Below are 21922 nucleotides of genomic sequence, written 5' to 3'. Positions count from 1 at the left end.
GCCTGGCTCAGCTGGAGAATGGAATGATCGCTTGCATGACTGCTTCTCTACAATAGTAAGAAAAGCAGTTTTTTAAACTGCAGTTTTAAAGGGATGCATTTTTCCCCTTCTCCAGGGATCTGAACATTCCTTCTCGTCTGCAGTGGCCATTCATGTTGAGTCAAATCCGTGTATAAAAAACCTGTGTATAACAAGGTTGGATCTGTATTGCCTTATGTGAGGGGTCTGGAAACTGAGAACTATGAGGAACAGTCAAAAGCACTGTACATTTAGCCTGGCAGAGAAAAGACAAAGAGGAAATAATGATCAATGTCTTTTAATATCTGAAAGACGGTCACATGGAAGGAGGAGCAGATTGTGACTCCCAAGGAGGAAGAGTTTCCTAAATATAAGAGGCACTGGGGTTATCTGCCATATATTTGTGGGCTTTCCCCCATTGGGGGTTTTCAAGCAGAGAGCAGATGGACGTGTGTCAGAGACATTGTAGTCCCCTGGACCAAGCAGGGGGTTGGACTCTGAGGCCCCCTTCCAACCCTAACGTTCTATGGAGCTTTACATCAATAAAACTATTTTAACCAATAAACTAAGAACTAAAATATTTTGGCGTTGTGCATAACAGGTGAAACATCAGAAGAGTATAGGATGTAACTGTGTCCTGACATAAAAAAATTGCACAAAGAGTGATGGAATTATTGGAAAAGCTGTTCTAGTAGCTTAGAAATCATTGACACCATTAGACAAGGACCAGGAAACAAGAGAATAGTGCCTCTGAGAATGTGTAGAGTCCCCTTCCCCCCAGTCGGAAGCTAGTATGGCCAGCATCCATGCAATAGAAATTAGGATGATGGAGTCTGGGGTCAGAAGGCGCCGTTTATAAAAGAACCATGTATAGAGCATGGTTGCTGGAATAGGGGCATCTCACTGACCCTGCCCTGCATTAAGGACTACTGAATATCGAAGCAGGCTTGGATTTGGTGCTTTGAACTGGTTTTGTAAACTCCTCTTGGCCTCCACTTTCATATCAGCGAAATGGAAATAATCCTGACCTTAACCCATTTTTGCCTGGCCCACAGGCGTGCATACTTGATCCCCATTGTGTACATGCAACGTTGGGCAAAGATGGTTTAATGGGTTTAGCATGCAGATGAATCATTGCAATTTCAGTGATGCTGGCAGTAGGTTCTGAGCTCTGCTTGAGGCCCCTGCCCAGGATTTGGGAACCCTCAGGTAAAGTGCCCTCAGTCACCTCACCTTAACCCAGATAAGGCAGAGTGTACAGACCAAGGATTCTCTCCCATGCACAGCGAAAAAGGCAGCACTGTGTAGGCAGGGGGCTCTTTTGCTGAATGCCTAGCTGCCAGTCTCTAAGAGCTGACCCTGCTTCCACCATCTTGGTCTTCCCCTGGTTACTGCTGCTGCAAAGGACAGCGTTTCCGAGTTCAAGCTTGAGATCTTTTACATTCTCCTACCATCCTCAGTTGCTCGTTTTGGGACATAGAAGTCAGTTTGTGTGTGAAAGTGCATTCAATGCTAAATCCCACATTGGGATCAAAAGGAATGAGTGACGGTTAATATGGGAAGGCACTTTACATATGTTCAGAAGTTCTGAATTTATCCCTTTCTCAGAAAAAAATCCTGATATTTTTGCAGGTTAGAGAGGAGGGTACAGAAACTGCACTGGAGGGGAGAGTGTGCGTGGATTCTATCCCCAGTGTGGTTACAGTCAGAAGATGGTTCCTTGGAATAACCAGCATAGAATATGTGTCTCTTGAATCCTTGACTCTATTGCGCACAGAATGCCAGCTGACTCCTTTGCCTAGATAACTTGCATAAAAAGAGGCTTAAACCTAAGCCTTGGCTGCTTGAGTTCTATTCTAAGAGCCTCTAATCTGCTGTGACAACCTTTTTCCTGAAAAGGCCCAGCTGCTGTTGCTCCAAGCTTGGCTCTGCTGTGCCAGACCTGCCCAAAGGTGATCTGTCCAAATCTGGGTCTCTCTAAACATGTCCTGCAACTGACTTCTCAAAACAAGCCTGCCTGGAAGTTCTATCCCCTGTTGACCCAGAACCATGCTCCACTGCCCAAATTCATGCAGCCTGCTCAATAGTGAGGGGAAAGCACTTTGTGTATGTTCAGGAGCATTCTTTTTGTTTATACGTTCTTATCTACTTTAAAATATTTCCGTCCTGAACCTTAGTTCCTGAGGGGCTTACAACAAAATGTAAAAAGTCCATGCAAGAAATAAAACTAAATGCAACAGAATATATAGAAGCAATTTTTAAAACAAATGATATAAAAAAAACCCAAGTAGCAGATATCAAGCTTCACCTGTGTCGGAGACAGTAAGAGTTTTTCAAGTGTTCTGGGGCTTAACTTTGGGATTAACAGTCCCTGGGGCAGAACCGACAGGAGTGAGAACCAGGTGCTCACTTAACCTCCGGAGGTTGCATCATAAAAGGACTGTGGATACTGGAGCTTTTTGGCCGTCTGCTGAGACAGTGCCAAGTTCACAGGTTCAAGTGGCTCCAGGCTTTGCAACTGGTTGGCTCCCTGCAATGAGCAGCAGAGACAAGTGTACTCCTCCGTGTCTGCTCTTGTTCCTGGGGAGGTGCTGCCTGAGAGTGCCCATATAGAGAGAAAGTCACGTGGCCGCGATGGTGAACTTTGGCAGAGAAGCATTGGAGCACTAGGTCACCAGGACACCTTTAAGCCCATCGCAAGCGACTAAACCTTACCGCTTAGCCTGGATAGCATCCAACACTGCTCTGTCCTATCCATGATATCTAGAGGCCTGTAGACAGAGATTTAGCCAGAGGAATCTCTGGGATTTGGCCTCTCTAGCCATTCATTGTGCAGAGGCAACATACCTACCATCTGAAATATTTGCCAGACACAGCTTTATTATTTGTTTTAAAAATTTGTGCCCTGCCTTTTTTCTATCTTGGAGAATAGAAGCAACTTGCAGAAAGCAATTTAAAAAATTCCTTACAGTATCACAATAGAAGCCAGAAAAAGCAGCACACACCAACCCAGCTGGACATCAAACGGTATAATCAGAGGGACCCAGAAGAATCTGGAGAACTCAGGAAAGGCTTATTGAAACAGCTGGGTCTTTTGTCTCTGGCAAAAGAGTGGCATAGTGGGAGAGAGGTATACAGAGCGTGGCAGGGAATTCTACATGGTGGGGGCCACCACCAGGAAGGCCCCCTCATTTTACAGTCACTAACCTAACTTCAAAGGCCAGTTGGGTGTGCATGAGAACTTCTCCCCCAAAATGAGAGTTCTCAGTACTATATGCTTGACTCTGATGTCAAACACAGTGTCTATATTTCTCTGTCTTTCTCTTGCAGGTGTACAAGGGCCTGGACATAATCACCAATAAAGTTTCCCCCCAGGAGCAGTCACTGTGCAAGCATCACATGATCAGCTTTGTTGACCCCTTGGTCACCAACTACACAGTGGTGGATTTCAGGAACAAGGCCACATCTCTCATATCCTTTCACCAGGGGGTCTTTCCTATCATCGCTTCCCCTCCCCTTTTAGTGTGTGTCTGCTGTCTGTTGTGTGCTGGGTGTGGCGAAGAACGAAGAGGGGGCACAGTCCACAGCTTGAGGGTTTATAATGGGGGTGTCAAACCCATTTCATACAGTGTACCGGATAGCATTCATGGTGCCTGCTGAGGGTCTGGAAGTGAAGTCTCTAAGCAGGAAGTGACATCATTAAACAGGTGATGACCAGAAATAAGTACTTTGTTCTCACCTAGGAACTCATTAGCTGCAATGACAGAAGAACAAATGCGCAACTCTTGATTATAAGTTAAATGATATGGGAGAACCCAATTCTCATATGGGCCACCCATTTAGCAGCTCTGCTTCTGCCAAGGCATCCACAGCAGCAGCTGAAAGCAGTGGTGTTTCCATTGGCGGCTTCTGGCCCGTGGCCTTATATTTGACACAACTGGTTTATAATCTGTATTGGTCAGACCAGCAGCAATTGGCAGAGCCGGCCCATCTATGAGGCCAACTGAGGTGCTTGCCTCAGGTGGTAGATTAGCAGGGGGTTACCCACCTCTGTCCACTTGTCTGCTGCCATTGCTCCTTTTCCTCCCACTCCATGGATTCAAAAACAAGAGAATGAAGTGGAAGAGAAATTGCAGAGGGGAGGCTGCTGAGCGAGAGCACCTCCAATTCTCCTTTTCGCTTTTTCCTTGGGGCATGGGGACAGAGGTCTTGGGCTGGCCCTGCCGTACTGTTGCTCTTGTGTGCTGACCAGGTTGCCTGTCGGTGCACAAAGTTGTGTTTCCTTTGAAAGATCTGGGGGTTTTAAGGGCGGGGGCATTGTCATCTGATTCTGTCTCATGATCCTCAACTGCCCACATTGAAGACATCTTTGCCTCCGAGAAGATCCCAGTTGTGGTTGGCGGAACCAACTATTACATTGAGTCTTTGCTCTGGAAGGTTCTGATAGACCCAAAGGTAATTATATAATTTATTTATTACTGTATTTATAGGCTGCCATTTCATAGATTCAAGGCAATTTACATCAGCAGGCTGGCCATAAACGCAGTTTTTTTCCCCCCAATGGGATTTTTACAAGTGTTGCTTTATGAGGAAACTCTTAAAACTCTTCATTTCTCCAGATGCTTCCCATTTCACAGTGCAGTCATCTTCCTGGCTGTATAGCTCTCATGCCTTCCAAGCTTTTGCAGGCAGCAGCTACCTGTCAAGCCTAGGGAGGTTCTCATGCTCTTATCCATTCTTGCCAGCTGACTCCTCCACACTTCTCTGCCCCCTCACAGTAGCTTGTAGTCAATGAATTTGTCACATCATACCAGTTAATGTATCATAATACACTCCAGCAGTGTTTCTCAACCAGTGGTACGGGTACCATTGGTGGTACTTTACCTTTATTGCAGTGGTTCTCAAACTCTCTGGGAGAGTTTGAGAGCCAGTAAGTCTTTGCAGGGGTGGGGGGAAGAGGCAGCGGGGGCGGGGGGAAGGCAGCGGCGCGATCCCCAGGATCACACCACTCAGGGGGCTGCAGGGGCTTGGGTGCACAGAGCGATTGTGCCCCGCCTCACCCACGCTAAAGTGGAAGTGGAGCGCGATCGCTCCGTATCCATTTTCCCTGCTGCGGAAAGCCCTGCCAGAAGTCGCGCCGGGCTCCCCGCACCCCGGGGAGGCTGCAGGAGGTAAGTGCACCCAAGCCCTTGCAGCCCCCTGAGTGGCGTGATCCTGGGGATCGCACCGCTGCCTTCCCCCCGCCTCTAGGCTGCCCCCACCCCTTGAGGGGGCAGAGACCAGGGCCCTCAGGCTGGGGCATCATGACGCCCCAGTTTGAATAGCACTGCTTTATTGGCATAAAATGGGTGGTACTTGAAGAGGTGTCTGGTGGAACTTGTGGGACCCCCTGGGCACCTGCCACCTGGTAGCAAGATCAGTGATACGATGCAAGAAACAGTAGTAGGAGGTTTAGCTTGGCAGGCAGAGCTCCAGAGCATACTTTTCACATGCTTGAAAAAGCCCTCCAGTCCACCCTGAGCCCCTTACAAGTGTTTGTCGCGTCATATCTTCTGGGTCTCCCAACCCAGAAGAAACTGGCAGTGATGTGATCCCTAGTGACTTTTGGTGGTACTTCCAATAGGTGGACCATGCAAAGCAGGAGACAAACTCTGAGAAACGCTGGACTGCAGTAATGAACTCTGTGGAGTCCTTCTGTCCAGCTGTCTGCCCCAGCTTTCGCTTCTGTAGGGTTGTGGCTGCATGCAAGATTGAAATCCTCTCCTTTCGGGTCAATTAGCCTTGTTCTGCTTTTTCCACCAACCCTTTCTAAGAATGTAAGGTGTCCTCTTAGCAAGTCAGAGGTTAGCTGCTCCTAAGAATTTTCAGAGCAATCCTATGTATGGTTCCCCAGTAGAACACACATCTGTGTATGTGTTCAGTGAGACACTCCCACTCAGGGGTTTATAGGATTGCAGCCTTGTCATATTTTGGTTTTGCTTTACAAAAACTTGGCTTATGGAGAATGATTGTGTCCTGCAGGAGAAAGCTGGAAGTCCAGACCCAGCGGAGGGAGCTGTTGATCGGAAAGCTGAGCTGGAGAAACTGGATGGCCAAGAACTCCATTGTCGGCTGAGCCATGTGGACCCAAAAATGGCAGCCAAACTGCATCCCCATGATAGGCGCAAGCTGGCCAGGTCTGTTTTTCCTAGCTGAGAACACTGCCACAGGGAAAACTCACAAGTAGCCCAGGGTTTCCCCAAACTTACCTGGGTCATGAGACTCTTGGCCAAATCCTGTGAAATCCAAGATAGTGGCACCCAAATCTCACAAGATTTTGGGAGATCCAAGGTGGCAGCGCCCAAATCTTACGAGATTTGGGCACCACCATCTTGGATCTCACAAGATTTTGCGAGAACCGAGACAGAGGTACCTGGGGGGGGGAACAGGTAGGAGAGACCACCAGGGACATCCTGTAGCATCCCTGTGAGTGTGTGGCAAAGCCCTAAGGCATTGCAGCGCGCACTTTGGGAACCCCTGAAGTAACCCACTCACCCAGTGGCCTGTAGAAAGAACACCCTCCAGGCAACTTAGATGTGGTCTGGCACAGAATTCTGTGAGAGCGGAGCATTAAAAGAAGCAGACTTCAGAGATGCTGTTGGGAGAATGAGGAACAATCTGGGCAGCTGATCCACTACCTGAGATGAGGAGCACTCTGCTCTCCTCCACACCTGATCTCTTCTGCTCTCTCCCCCTCTTGTTTGAATGCAAGGAGGAGGAGAGTGCAGGCTGGGTGGCCGGCTGGCTGACAGGCAGGCACACTGCTGGGTTACGGTGGGCAGCATCTGGCATGCTGCTTCAGGTGCCAGGGGATCTTGGGCTGTCCCTGCCCTTTTGATCCTTCCCTATGGCCTGCCTGCCTGCCTGCCTGAACTAGAGCGAGCAGGCAAGCCGTCTGTTTTCTAGCCAGGGAGAATGGAGCAGCTTTGACCCACTTTCCGAGCCTCCACTCCCAGGCTTGAAGCAAGCTGTGCTTTCACTTGCCCTCAAGGTGAACTGCTTTTTTGTGCACTGCAAAGCAACAGCTGCTGCAGGGGCTGGGCTGGGCTGGGCTGAGTAGACCCACCAAGTCTTCCATTTGGGCTGCTGCTGGAGAAAGTCACCAGACTGGCTCAGCTACATGCCTTGGCGCTGTGAGAAACCAGGCTGCAGCAAGCCTGGGCTCGCCACCCAGGCCAACTCCTTCCCTGCCCTGCCTGGGAGCCAGACGGAGAGACACCCACCATGTTCACATGAGTTAGAGAGATGGTTCTGATTCAATGGAGCCAGCGCAATCTTCTGCAGCCCCAGGACGTCTTGAATGAGTGATTGCTGGTGTTGATGGGCCCTGCGCAAGGGTGATGTGATGCAAGGGCGCAGGCCTCCTTCCTCTGTCCAAGGTGGTCACTGAGCAAAACCTGTTTTGTGCTGTTCCTTTCCCAGAAAGCTGGGAAATTCAGGGTGGATGATCGCAGGGAACTGCTGATGAAAATAGGCTAGCTGGGCAGGTGCCTTGTGCTGAGTCAGACCTTTGGTCTGCCTGGCTCACTGCTGTCTGACGCTGAGTGGCAGCGGCTTTCTAGGCTTCCAGTAATGCTCCTTTTCCAAGACTTCCCTGGAGCTTCTGCCAGGGATTGAACCTGGGACCTTCTGTGCGCAAGGCAGTGGCTCTGTCACTGCCGAACAGCCTCCATCCGTGTTGTGTGGTGGTCTTGCTATATACACTTTGCTCTCTTCACTCGGGAAAATTATTTGACAGTATTTTCTAAAGGAGTGTACAGTTGCATGAAAACGCCCAATGAAGCAACCCTGTGCACAAGTAGCCTCCAATATCCCTGCAGAAAAAGCAGTGTGATGTCGTTATCACCTTTTTCTTCCACCTCTAGTTATCTGGCTTGCAGCATATACACACCATGCGCAGTGCAATCCCAACTTGCACTGGAACAGGCCAGCCAGCTGGCCTGCGCTGTACCTAGTGCAAGGTTCCGGCGCTTAGTGGCTCAGCCTGGGGCAAGAGGAATCGCTTCCACTTACCCTGGGGAGAGCCACTGCTACTCAGATCTGTGCTACCTCAGGAGGTAGTGCTAATCCGAGCAATCCCAGGCTGCCCAGGAATGGGTTAGGATCCAGCATAACTGCCAGATCCTGGCCCCACTTCCCACTCCCCGCCTGCTTGTCCCCGGGAACGCCCACCACCCTCCCTCCTTTTGCCTTGCAATGCCTCCCTCCCACCTCCTCTCCACCCTCCCCAGACCCCTGCACTGGCTGAGCTTGGCCAGTGCAAACTCACCTTCCCTGGGGCCAGCTACAGTGTGGGGAAAGTGCTTTATGTCGCTTTTGCAACAGTCCTGGGGCGGCACAAGTTCCTTGCGCCGGCCTCATGTCATGTTAGGATTGCGCCCTTAGCCACATATTTCTGTCTTTTACAACACTGCCGGTCCCTGCTGCACAGCAGTCCCAGTGCAGTCGCTCTTTTGCCGCCCTCCCTCTCCTTTGTAGCTTAGATGCCTTGTGTGCACTATGGCAGCAGAGAGCAGGCAGCTCGTGACCAATGAGGGACTTCTCCCTGCCTGCTGGAGCCCAAAGAGTCCGAGAGTGAGGGTGCTGCAGACCCTGAGCCCTGATTGTAAAGAGGCCCCTCCTCCCTCTCCTACAGATTCCCACCCTGAGGTCATCTGAGGTAGTGAGTGGGAAGAGAAGGGACCTCTGTCTGCTAACAAAGCCACAAGTGTGATGAAGCCAAAGTTTTGATTGTGCCATATAATAAATGGAGCAGCGTCTGAAAGAGTGGGGTTGCCGATCCTCTCATCCTAGCAGGACTGTTGTGCAAGCGGTCCTTGTACTGGTGCTGAAGCATTGCTCCAGTGTCCCTGGAATGTCTGCTGATGGAACTGGGGCTGCAACAGTGGGACTTGGTTGATGTCAACAAAGCTGTAGCATCTGGAGACACCTGCCATTCTCTCCAGCACTCAGTTTGCTAGAAGGACAGGCGTCCCCTATATCTGCAGATCTAGTATCAGTGGACCTGGTTTGCCGTGGCCCCCCTGCACCCATTACCTTTGTTTAACCTCATTACCAGACAAGTATGTGTCTTCCTTTTACTGAACCCTAAAATGGGAACGCAAAAGGCAGTTAGGCAGCCTGCATGCCAGGGGACACAGAATGTTAAGAGGAAGCAGGCCATTTCCTGCTTCCTGTTCTCTTCCTCTAGCATATAGGCTGCCTGCCTGCCTTTTGCCTGCTTTCCAAAGGTAATGAATGGGCGGGGAGGGCCCTCTGGGAAGTACTGTACTTCTCTGTATAGAGTCCCCCTTTATCAGCGATTTCTGTATCCACAAATGGATACAGAGAATGCATCTCCCGCGGATACAGGCATACGCCGGTATACAATTGGGTTGTCCACCAGGTTCCTATAGACCTGAGCTGCAGCAATATTTTCACTTGTCAAAAGTTTCAAAGTATACTTACTGATTGGGGAAGTTGCCATTGTGGCTGAGTGTTCTATTTGCATGTCATATTTGGTCATGCAAATAAAGCACTTTCTCGGGGGTGAAGACGGAAGCCGAGAGTTTGCTGCTGCTGAGTCTGTGGAACTCTTTGCCACGGGAAGTAGTGATGGCTTCTTGCCTGGATGCCTTTAAGAAGGAATTGAACAAATTTCTGGAGAAGTTCATTACGGGTTGCAAGTCATAGTGGGTATCTGGAAGCTCTTGGTTTTAGAGGCAGGCTGCCTCTGATTGCCAGATGCAGGGGAGGGCACCGCGATGCAGGTTGTGTCTGTTGTCTTGTGTGCTCCCTGGGGCATATGGTGGGCCACTGTGAGATGTGTGGGACATGTGTGGACTAGATGGGCCTTTGGCCTGATCCAGCAGGGCTCTTAATGTTCTTATGTGGCCAGACCATTACCACTCATGGCAGCAGGATGGCATGGCAGCGTTTATGGGGAAGTGCATGCATTCTAGGCCCCCAAAGTGACCCCACCCAGAGGAATAGAGGGCATGTTTAGTTGACACAGAACCGTCTTGCTTACTGGGTGGGTGGTGTGTGTGCGCTGTTTCTGCCTTGGTTGGCTCCATCACTCTCTACCCCAAGGCAACCAGACTTGTGTGTAAGCCAGAAGGAGACTTGAAGGTTCTCTGTCCCCCTAATGCTGTCCATCTGTCTTTCTCCCTGACAGGAGTTTGCAGATATATGAAGAAATGGGCATCTCCCACAGTGAGCTCTTGCAACAGCAACAGAAGGAAGAAGGGGGAGGACCATTGGGGGGACCCCTGAAGTACCCCAACCCGTGCATCTTATGGCTTTACACAGAACAGGCAGGTAAAAAAAAGGGAGGGGTTAAGGCAGCCCTCGTCAGCTACTCTTGGCCCTGGTCCTTCCACGGAATCTGTCTAAAGTAATGCACGTAGGGCAGTGGTTCTCAAACTCTCCGGGAGAGTTTCCGCTAAAGCGGAAGTGGAGCGTGATCACTCCGCATTTACTTTCACTGCTGCGGGGAGTCCTGCTGCAGGTCGCACCTGGGGAGGCTGCAGGAGGCTTGGGTAAGTGCACTCAAGCCCCTACAGCCCCCTTGGGCGGCGCCGCTGCCTCCTCCCTGCCTCCAGGCTTCCCCCGCCCCTTAAGGGGGCAGAGGCTAGGGCGTCGCGACGCCCCGGTTTGAAAAGCCCTGACATAGGGGCAAAAAAAAAATCAAAACTTCACATATAGGCTAATGGGTTCTGAGCTGTCTGTGACAGATCAGGAGAGAGATCTTGGGGGGGGGGGGGTGGACAGCTTGATGAGAGTGCTGACCCAATGTGTGGCAGCAGTGAAGAAGGCTAATTCCATATTTGGGATCGTTAGAAAAAGGTATTGAGAATAAAAACAACATTATATTGCCATTGTATAAATCGGTGGTAAGGCCACGCCAGGAGTATTGCATCCAATTCTGATCGCGGCATCTCAAAAAGGATATAGTGGAAATGGAGAAGGTGCAAAAGAGAGCGACTAAAATGATTACTGGACTGGAGCACCTCCCTTATGAAGAAAGGCTGCAGTGTTTGGGGCTCTTCAGTCTAGAAAAAAGGCACCTGAGGGGGGACATGATTGAGACATACAGAATTATGCAGAGGATGGCTAGGGTGGATAAAGGATTGTTCTTTTCCTTCTCACACAACACTGAACCAGGGGACATCCACTATAATTGAGTGTTGGGAGAGTCATCAGGACAGACAAAAGAAAATATTTCTTTACCCAATGTGTAATTAGTCTGTGGAACTCCTTGCTGCAGGATGTCATGATGGCATCTGGCCTAAATGCCTTTAAAAGGGGATTGGACAGATTTCTAGAAGGTATCTGGTGTGCCACTGTGAGATACAGGAAGCTGTATTAAATGGGCCGTTGGCCTGATCCAGTGGGGCTCTGCTTATGTTCTTATGTCTTCTTTGTAGGAATCTCTTCTCTCCCCTTTAGCACTGTTTCTAGTTTGGGTAGTGATGGTGCTCTTGTGCTTGTGCTCTTTGTAAAGTTAAAACTTTATAATATTCACTAAAACCAGCTTGAGAAATATTAATATTCTTTTTCATAGCAGGTTTCTAATTTTAATGAGAGCTGGTGTAACACAGTAACTCAGAGATTTGAGACTTGACTCAGAATTTCCCTGGCTCAGATTCTCGCCTCCATCATAAATTCACTTGGTGGCCTTGGGCAAGCTGCTCCCTCTGTCCCTCAGTTTTCCCCACCTGCAATAAGGGAATGATAATATGTACTTAATGGGTTTTTGTAAGGATTTCATTGAGATAATACATGTATAGTGTCCATATATTCAAAAGTGTTGTGCAAATCTTTATAATGAAGATCTGAAATGCTTTGGGACAGGAACTGTATTTTTTAATTTTTATTTAAATTCTAAATCCTCAAAATATGAAATGATTAATTAGTAACGTAGCTAAGGGGGCAGGGGGGTACACTGCTGTGGGTATGACGCCTTGAGTGGGTGCCTTAGAGGCCTCCGAAAGGCACTTCCGGTTTTCACCGAAAACTGAAAGTGCCTTTTGGAGGTCTCTAAGATGCGGAAAACCTTCTGTCCCTTCCTTGCATGTGTGCTTCAGGATTTAAGTTTGCCATGTCTAATGTCTTCCTTTACTTGGGTCTCCAGTTCTGGAGAAGCGATTGGATGAACGTGTGGATGCCATGCTTGGGGCTGGGCTGCTAGAGGAGCTGCGAGATTTCCACCGGCGGTACAACCAGGAGAAAGTGGCTGAGAACAGGCGAGTACCACCCCATTGCACTCCAAATATATATTTGTTCAAACATCCTTGTTTTTTTTGTAGGCCTGTGTAATATTAACTGAGACAAGCATGCCGGTTGCCTAATGGACTGGCCGGCTCTGGATTCCAGGCTTGTGTGTGCATGGAGATGTTTGTACTATTCTGTCAGACTCCTGAGCCCCCCTCCTCACATGCATGGAGGAAAGATCAAGCTGCTTTCTTTTTTCCCTTCTCCCTTAGCCAAGATTACGAGCATGGCATTTTCCAGTCCATCGGCTTCAAGGAATTTCACGAATTCCTAATCACGGAGGGCAAGTGCCCAGAGAAAATGAGTAGCCAGCTCCTGGAGAAAGGTAGGAACCTTTTTGCACCCAAAGAGAGAGCATACGTGGATTGCATTGATAGGCAACCTTTAGACACAAAGGCCTGTTTTTCATCAGCACATGGTTTGGATGTGTTTATTGGGGTTGAATAGAACTGTTGCCCATCTGCAGTTTTGCTTAAGGGCCCAATCCTATCCAACTTTCCAGTACCAATGCAATTGCAGTGCAGCCCCGAAGTAAGGGAATAAATATTATCTTACCTTGAGGAGGCCTCCCTCATTGCCTCCCACCCACCACAGGATGCAGCACATGCTCCATTGGCATGGCTGTGCCAGCACTGGAACGTTATAGAATTTGGCTCTAATCTGTTGTTTTCAACAAAATGAATGAGATTTATAACAGATAATTCCCAGGATCCTTTGAAGGGAACCATCCAGGATAGCCCAAGACGACCTGGCACTTGACTATACCAAATTCTTCCCCAGCTGCAACACCATTTCATTCCCCCTCCCTGAATTTGAAAAAAGTGGTGGGGGGAGAATGACATAGGAGAAGACAATGGTGGACTCGAACATCTCCAACACGCTACATCAGTGATTCCCAACTTACCCGGGTCACAGCGTGCTTCTTCTTCCCAGCTCTCCTGGTCACTGCCATCTTGGATCATGCAATAAGTTGCATGATTTTTACAAAATCTTACAAGAATCATTTGATCCAAGATGGCAGCACCCCTCTTCCTGGCTCTCCTGGGTGCTGCCATCTTGAGTTGCACGGGATCTCATGCAATTTTGCGCAATCCAAGATGATGGCACCCAGGGGAGCCGGAGGAAGAACCATCCTGTGGCATTCTTAGCTGCCACAGTGTACAGTTTGGGAACCACTGTGCTACATCATCTCCTCCTCTTCATTCCCCGCTTCCTTTAGGAATCCAGTAAGAAGCTGAGTACTCCCACCACCATCCCAGCTTTAGTTGTCCTCGTGAATGGGCTGGCCTGGGAAACCAGGAACTGATTTGAAAACAGTTTAAATTGGTAGTGTAAGCATTTCACTCCTCTGAAAAGATGCCTGAAAAGAGGGCATTTTTCTCCCCCCAAATCTTCTGAACTCTGATGTCTCCTAGTTGTGTTTGTGCTTCCAATAAGCACACAAACATTTTTCCTGCTTGGCTGCTCATGCCTTCCTGGTTGGCACCCACAGCTTTTTCCCCCTATAATTCTTCCAGGAATTCAGGCCCTGAAGGTGGTTACCAAGAGGTATGCCCGGAAGCAAAACAAGTGGGTCCGAAATCGCTTCCTAAGACGTAAGTCCACCTTGTCCTATTCTATGTCCCTTTACTGGGAGTCTTGTTGGCTTAGTTTCTGCACACTGTCTTCCTCTTTACTTTCCTGCTTCAGGGAGGCTTGTATCCTTCTTTTCTGTCAGGTCTTAAGGGCAATCAAGGCTCACCAGGGGTTTGCCCCAGAGACTGAATTTTAGTGTCGGAGTCTGGTTCTGTGAAATGTGCAATGATAATAGTGTCATGGAGGTCTGGCCCAAGACTTCCTGGTTCCTGAGCCAGGGCAACAAGTGTGTGTCCGTGTCCTTGTCCGTGTCCTTACCTGGAAATGTCCTAGCCTCCATGTTCCTCTTACTTTCTGGATTCAAAAAGGGAGAGGAGAACAAAGTACAGTGGATCCTTGTATTTGTGGGAGATCAGTTCTAGGACTCCCCAAAGATCCCAAATTCCACAGATAATGAAATCCATGTGAGGGGGCAGTGCACACTGCAGTTACTTACCTAGGGACTGTGGGCTATACCTGGGCCTCCAGAGTTTGCATGTGACCGGAAGACACTTCTGGTTTGTGTTGGTGACTTCTGCTCATGTCTGGGAGCTTCTGAAGGGTGTGGAGGCCACAGCCTCCCCACACCTCAGAACACCTTCCAGGCACAACCAGAAGTTGCTGGTGCAAACTGGTGCTTCTGGCGAAAAGTGACTTCTGGTCACATCCCAGAGGCCTTCTGAGGCCCTCCAACCATGGACTTGGCATCCGCGGATACTCAAATCCATGGATGCTGAGCCCACGGATAAGGAGGGCCCATTGTAGAAGCATGAAGGAGAGGCGAACTAGAGCATCTCTACTCTTGCCCACCGCTCTGTCCTCCACGCTTCCATTCTCCTCTTCCTTTTCAAACCCAGGGGACAGGAGGAGCAGTCAGCAGGTGCCTGCCATCAGATAGACTCGTGGGTGGACTGGCCCTGTTGACCCCAGCATGTCTTCCCCTCACTGCTGAGCAGCCACTGCCAGGCTCTCTCCCCCTCTCCCACTCATGCTGGACTCTCCCAAAGAGTCACGGGCCGCATCAACTTTCCAAGTGCAGATCAAAGGCTGCTTGAATCTCCTGGATCTCCCTGCTCACCCATAAGGTTCAGCTGCTGGGCCTGACCAATTAACCTCTTGGGTGGTGAGATCACAAGTAAGATAAGGTGGTTAAGGCAATATGTGTGCTGCAATGTTCTTGAAACAGAGGGAGAAAGAACGCCCATTGTGACATTTGGGTCCAGAACTTATTTTACTTACTGTTTTTATTTTCCACATTTTTATACCATGCTTCTGCCAAGGAGACCAGGGTGGCGTACATAGTTCCTGCCCTCTTTTTGTCCTCACAACAACCCTGTGAGGTAGGCGAGGCTGAGAGAGAGTGCCTGGCCCAAGGTCACCCAGGAAGTGTCATGGCTGAGTGGGGATTGAACCTGGATCTTCCAGATTTAAGTCCAGCTTCCAAACCACTACACCATCCATGAAATGCATGGCCCTGCATAAAGACCTGCCTTGTGCAGTTAATTCTCATTCCTGCTCCTTTGCCGTTGCTACCATACAGGGAGATGTTTACGCTGAAGTTCTGCCTGTCACTTTGCTCCCCACCTCTTGCCAGTGGAGCCCTGCTGGAGTGAAAAGCCCAGCTGACAGCTGCTCTGCCCCAGCTAGCTGCATGGACTGCTCTGGCAGAGAGCCAGCAGGACTTCCCTGTCTTGTTCCCAGCTTGGAGTGGAGCCAGGATTGGCAGCTGGGCTTCGAGCACTTGTTGAAAGGTTCTTGGTGGGGTCAGGAGAAGGCGTTGAAGGGGGGCTGGGCAGCCTCAGGGAAACCCGAGAAGGAAAGAAAGAAGCTCTTGGACTGGTTGCTGGGTCTTTTCCCAGTCCAGGTGCACAGCCAACTGTGTTCATCTTTCCACCACAGGCTCACAGGTGTGGCCTGGGTTGGGTTTTTGTGGTCAGGGCAATAAGAGGTGTCACCTGCTTGGACATTGCTGCTCGGAAGGGTCTTTTGTCCCAGCTGCTGTTGAACTTACCAAGCCAGCTGGCAGGTGAGTGCCTGCACCTGTGAACAGGAACTAGCTGCTGATTGGCAGCTTCTGTTGAGATTGGGGTAGGGATGGGGGGAGCTGCTCGTGGGCTGGCGCCATGAGCTTGGCAGGAGGGATGTGATCTCTCGGGTTGTCGGCACTTAGAAGGTGATGCAGAATTTGGCATTTTGATGATAATAAAAGCTTTGGAAAGAACACATTTCTAAAATTCTGAGGACACACCACCTTGAGCTCATGTTGGACTTCCCCAGCCCTGCACCTGGGGCAAAGGTCTGCAATGGCGTCCCTGTGAGATACCGCCTCCCAAGTCGAAAATCTGCCCCCTCCCACTCACCACAATTTTACGGAGCCTCTCCCGTCTCCAGGACGCACCAGGGAAGCCTCCTGTGGCTTCCTGTGGAAGTTTCCTGCATCTCCAAGTAGGAAGAGGAGAGGCCCCCTACTTGAAAACCCAGGGAGCCACCACCCCCTTCCTTTTCCTCCCTTGTGTCTAATTTAGACTGTGAGCACCTTGGGGCAGGGACCTGTCTTCAGGTTATCCATATTTATAGCACTACAGTGGGCCCTTCTTGTCCACAGGCTCAGCACCTGTGGATTTGAGCATCCACGGATGCCGAACCCACACCTCAAAGGGCCAGATGGATGCTATCAGTTGTAACCTCCAGTTCACGTCAGCAACTTCCGGTTTTATCTAGGAGGTGCTCTGAGGTGCCTCAGACCACCACCTGGATCCAACTGGAAGTTGTTGATGTGAACCAGAAGTTACTTCCAGGAGGCCTTCTGAGGAGACGGGGTGGGGGGCCTAATGCAACCTCTGGTGGGCCCAGCACGGCCCCCTAGTAAATGTCTGTGTCACTGGTGCCTAGCCCACTGCTACGGATTTTGGTATCCCCAGGGGTGTATGGAACCACCCCCCTAAGTATACTAAGGGCCCACTGCATATAAATAATTATACACGTGAAATGTATATAATTCAGCACGTGAAATGCTGAGCTAGGTGAACCAGTGGTCTGGCTTGGTATAAGGTAGCTTTTGTATCTTGGGCAGGGGCATCCACAGGTGAGTGGCAGAGCAGCTGCTTTTCATGCACAAGGTACCAGGTTCAGTTCCTGGCATCTCCAGGTAGGGCTTAGAAAGACCCCTAAATGAAACCCTGGATAGTCACCACCAGGCAATAGGGAGCTGAGTTAACTAAGGTAAAAGGCAGTTTTCTGTGTCCATTGAGTCCTCCACCCATCACAGACTGGCTGTTCCAATTTGTCATCCTATAACGAATGAGAGGCAAATTGAGTGTCCTCACCTGGCCTGCGGCTTGCGACTCCTTCCACCTCTGATTTGCTCCTTAAAAGTGTGGACGTCTTGGAAGGTGACCTGAATTCCTGAAATGGGTGCCTCAGAATAACTGGCGGCCTAAGGAAGCCCTACCTCAGAGTGACTCTGCATTTACCTGTAGGGGTTTTCCCCTGCCCCCTTTTGAAGTGGCACTTGACCTTTCCTTTTCATGAGCTGAAGGGCCCATTCAGGAATGCGGGGTGGTTTTCTTCTTTGTCCTAGCCTGCTGCTGCTTCTTGCTTTGGGGGGGGGGGTGTTGGGGGAATCAGGAAGGTCCGCACCCTTTTATCAGACAGACAAAGAACCCTCCCGTGTTGGTTGCTGCCAACCCTCCAATGTTGCCTTTTCTTTTGTGGGTCTTTCCAGGTCCTGGACCAAATGTGCCCCCCGTGTATGGCTTGCAAGTCTCTGATCTCTCTCGATGGGAAGAGCAAGTCCTGCAGCCTGCCCTCCAGATTGTGGAGAGCTTTCTTGAGGTAGAGTGAACTCTACAAAAAGCGGTTCAAAAATCCTCCCACCCATCACACAAATGACATCTGTCAGTGATTGCAGATATGTTGCTTTCTCCTGTGTCTCACTGGCTACTTTGCTGTCTGTAAATGCTAACAGGAAGCACTCACAGGATGTGAGTTGGAAGGCTGAAAATAATACAACGCTAAGCTGTATGGACTCTATGATATGTCACGTTCTTTTCAGTCGTCCAACTCACTTCCTGTGAGCAAAGAGCAAATGACAGGAGACAGTGACTGGAAGGCTGCAATCACTGGCAGGTGTCATTTGTGTGACGGGGATTAATAAACTGTGGATAATTGAAATGGCAAATATATAGAATACATTGCATTCTATAATTGATAATTTCCAGTCTGTTTATATTTCTAAGATTCTACAGACCTTGGCTGTGCACCTGGGGCCCCGTAAAAAAATGTGTCAAATACTTCTGCAAAAATTTTCCGCAGCTCCCTTTAGTAGCGGTAAAGGAGTCGGCATATCTTGTGTACATACAGAGTCCACTCCCTTTACCTCTAAAGAATAACTATGGCTGCAATCCTAACCACACTTTCCTGAGAGTAAGTTCCACTGAACAAAATAGAACTTACTTCTGAGTGGACCTGGTTAGGATCGTACCTTATGGCTCATTCATGCGCTCCCCCCCCCCCGCACGATACATGTTTGGTATCTGCAGGGATTGGAGATGGTTTGCTGGGGGAAGAACAGGCCAGTTTGTCCTTCGAAGAACAGAATTCTTGTGCCTGGTTGCTCTTAGAGGAACTGAGGAGCAGAGCGTCCAAATTCTCCTTTGCCTCCCAACAAATTTTAAAACTCTTTGTTGCCTCCTAAGGGGAAGCAGCCGCTGGTGGAGCCCATGAGGCTGGAGCAGGAGCAGAGTGAGGACAAGAGGAGTTGGCATACGTGTGAACAGTGCAGCAGAATCATCATTGGAGACAGAGAATGGAAAGGTAAGGATTGTGCTTTGGAGAAGTTTAAAAAACAAGGCTTTTTTTGTGGGGCAGAGGAGCAGAGTGGTGGCCCAGTTTCCTGAAACAAAGACTCTCCCCCCCCCCCCAAAAAAAAGATTTGCTGACCTTTGCCATGTGATCATCTCCTGGGGATTGTTTACAACGCTCTTCTACAGCAGCCACTTTTACAAGCTGGGAGTGGATAGAAGAAGCCCCATTGCCATCAGCTGCCATCTGTCATTTGCTTCCTTTTCCAACCTGTCGCACTCCCCCCCCCCTTCTTCCAATGAAACAGTAAAAGCCATTACCTCCCTGGGCAAAGGGAACCAGGAAATGGCTCTGAAAAGAAATGCAATCAGATGCCTGCAGGGTTGGGTTTTGTGTTAAAGTCCCATCCTGTAGGAGACTCTAATAATTCTGGGGACAAAGTAATGTTCCTTTGTGGAAGGAGAAATACTGTTGCTTAGCTGCTTGACACTGCAGGAAATGGACTAGGACTCCAACTGGAGAGCTGCTTTTTTTCCACCTTCTAGCATACTCGGATCGCATCCTTTTTTCACATTCTAGTATGCTTGCTATGCTAGCAGTTTGAATTGCGAGCTGGAATTAAAGTTGGCCACCTCCATGCATTTGATTTCTTCTGGCAGAAATTTGGTGGCCTCCATACATTATGGGAACAACATGGTGGCCTCCATGCTTTTGATTTCAATGACTCCTGTTATCACTGGACACCATTTTGTCTTTTTTTAAAATGAGCCGAGCTAGAAGCATGCTAGAAACATCACTTCCCCCTATTTCCTATTAGAAAAACAAATTAAACCCTGGTCTAGACCACTGGCAGAATGAGATGGTAGAATGGACTGTACAACTTCAGACTCCAGGTGGAGGAATATGTTGTTGTTATTATTATTAGCAGTATTTATATACCACTTTTCAATGGAAAGTTCACAAAGCGGTTTACAGAGAAAAAACAAACTAATATTCTTAAATGATCCTCTACTTAAAAACAGAAAGGCCCTCCCTGCTTGTAGAAAACTGGTGCACAGGAAGTAAGATGGGGGTACGACACCTTTTTCTGGTGAGCACGACCTTTAGAGTTCAGTCCTAAATGGTTGGGGACCTGGATACCTTAAAGGCCACCTGCCCCATGTTTCATGGATGCTCCAGTTGTCATCTTGGGCCTTGCTCTGAGTGCCCTTGCCTTCAGAAGCAACAATGGTCTAGGGCAGTGTTTCTCAAACTGTGGGTCAAGACCCACTAGGTGGGTCGCAAGCCAATTTCAGGTGGGTCCCCATTCATTTCAATATTTATTTTTAATATATTTGACTTGATGCTACCTTCACATGTGGCTGCATTTGGAGAAATGTTACAGACCTGTACTTTTAACAGGCTACTATGTATATGCTTTTAACAAGGATAGTCAATGGGGCTTACTCCTAGGTAAGTGTGGGTAGAATTGCAGCCTAGGATTGTTAAAAAATTTCCTGCTTGTTGATGTCACTTTGGTCATGACATCACTTGTGTTGGGTCCAGACAGATTTTCATTCTAAAAAGTGGGTCCCAGTGCTAAATGTGTGAGAACCACTGGTCTAGGGTGCTGTCGCACAGTGGATCTAGCTGAGATGTTGCTGCTGTCAGCTCAGGACTCGACCCTCCATTCTATCACATATGTAGCTGGGTTCATAGTCATGACTAGCTTTTCTATATACTTTCATGAGTTTGGAACTGATGGAATTACTGATCACCATTTTGCTCAGGGGCGTGTATTGAGTAACACATGTTTAGATGACAGAGATTTTGCTGTATTCCTGAAAGCTGCAAACCTTAATTCAGGTAGACAGAATGTACATGTGTGTGTTATAAACATTATTGCATGCAGGGTTCAGTCTGATCCAACTTTCCAGTGCTGATGCAGCCATTCCAATGGGGTGTTGTTCTGCATCCTGCTCTGGGTGGGGGACACTGTCAGCTTCCTCAAGGTAAGGGGACATTTGTTCCCTTACATTGGGGCTGCATTGCGGCTACATCAGTGCTGGAAAGTTGGATGGGATTGAGCCCTCATTATTTACAACAATGCTGCTTGATTTCCAAAACAGCTTTCCAAGTAACCATTGTGTTTCTATGTTTCTCCCGTCCGCAGCTCACTTAAAATCTAAGTCCCACCTTTTCCACCTGAAGAAACGACAACACCTGGTTGCAGAGCCGCATCCCCCAAAGCACCACAGTAGCAGCACTGAGCCTAGCACAGAAGAGGAGACAAGGGACTTGGAAGTCTGTGGAACATAGACAGAGTCTTGTCTGTGGTGGCTGCATTGTTTCCAATTGTTGCTAGGAACTTTGGGGTCTGGTGACCAGCTGAGGGGGCACAGATCTCTAGCCCACTCTTCTCCTCCACACTTCCTTTTCTGTTCCCTTCTTTGTTTTCAAATCCAGGAAGTGGGAGAATGGGGAGGAGTGTAGGCAGGCAGGCTGACAGAGGCAAAGGTCCTCCCATCAGTCTACCTGTCACAACCACTTGGCCTTAGGAACAGCCTGGCCCTGTCCATTGACTCCAGGAAAGAAGAAAGATACCAACTGAACCCCCTGTGAATTTTGTCAATCTCCCTTTTTAACTTCTGTTTTTATGTTTGTTTTTTAAAATAACGATGCTGATTAAAATAAACAGGATGCCAAGGCATCGCAGGAGCCTCTGATGTGAGAACAAGTTCCAAAAGAAGCAAAAAATGGGGGAAATAGCCTTTCACCATACAGCAACTTTACTTGCATTTAAAACCACCACTGGTGTAATTTAGTTGTATCTCAGTTTAGCACTGAGAGGGTGTGTAGGATAGTTTATTTTTCTTTTTAAAGTAACTACACAAATCTTGAGATGGGGAAAGTTCTGGATGGTACCGCAAATATTATGTGATCTGCCCATTTCAGTCTGCATGTTGGTTTATTAACAAGCCCCATTTGCAGGCGCCCTCTCCGCCAAGCCCTCTGGGATTCTTGATGCAAAGGGAGTAAGTCTTGGTCTGTGATAAGATTCCTCCCCTGTGGGTTTTTGTAGCTTTTAAAAGCTTCAGGCATTCCTGAGGCTGCCAGAGAATTGCTTAATGGGGCCAAGGAAGGAGAAGCTCTTGGGAGCCAGCTCAGTTTCACAAAGCGTCCGAGTGGGGAGTGGGATGAGTGAAGGTGCATT

General features: G+C 48.9%; 1 protein-coding gene across 1 annotated transcript in view; it reads left to right on the top strand.

Annotated features, from left to right (window-relative positions):
- Window positions 1–21421, top strand: part of TRIT1 (tRNA isopentenyltransferase 1) — a 28578-nt gene extending 7157 nt beyond the window's left edge. The window contains exons 2-11 of the mRNA XM_066638498.1: window positions 3349–3491; window positions 4377–4473; window positions 6040–6194; window positions 10214–10356; window positions 12173–12284; window positions 12525–12637; window positions 13830–13907; window positions 17651–17760; window positions 18624–18741; window positions 20882–21421. Coding sequence (XP_066494595.1) covers window positions 3349–3491; window positions 4377–4473; window positions 6040–6194; window positions 10214–10356; window positions 12173–12284; window positions 12525–12637; window positions 13830–13907; window positions 17651–17760; window positions 18624–18741; window positions 20882–21027 — 1215 coding nt within the window. The 3' untranslated portion in view covers window positions 21028–21421. The remainder of the gene's footprint in view (window positions 1–3348; window positions 3492–4376; window positions 4474–6039; window positions 6195–10213; window positions 10357–12172; window positions 12285–12524; window positions 12638–13829; window positions 13908–17650; window positions 17761–18623; window positions 18742–20881) is intronic.
- Window positions 21422–21922: the final 501 nt, after the last annotated feature.

This window comes from Tiliqua scincoides, chromosome 10, assembly GCF_035046505.1.
Source record: "Tiliqua scincoides isolate rTilSci1 chromosome 10, rTilSci1.hap2, whole genome shotgun sequence".
In the NCBI taxonomy this organism is placed as follows: Eukaryota; Metazoa; Chordata; class Lepidosauria; order Squamata; family Scincidae; genus Tiliqua; species Tiliqua scincoides.
The sequence above is the reverse complement of the archived record's forward strand: the minus strand, read 5'-3'. Positions and strand labels throughout refer to the sequence as shown.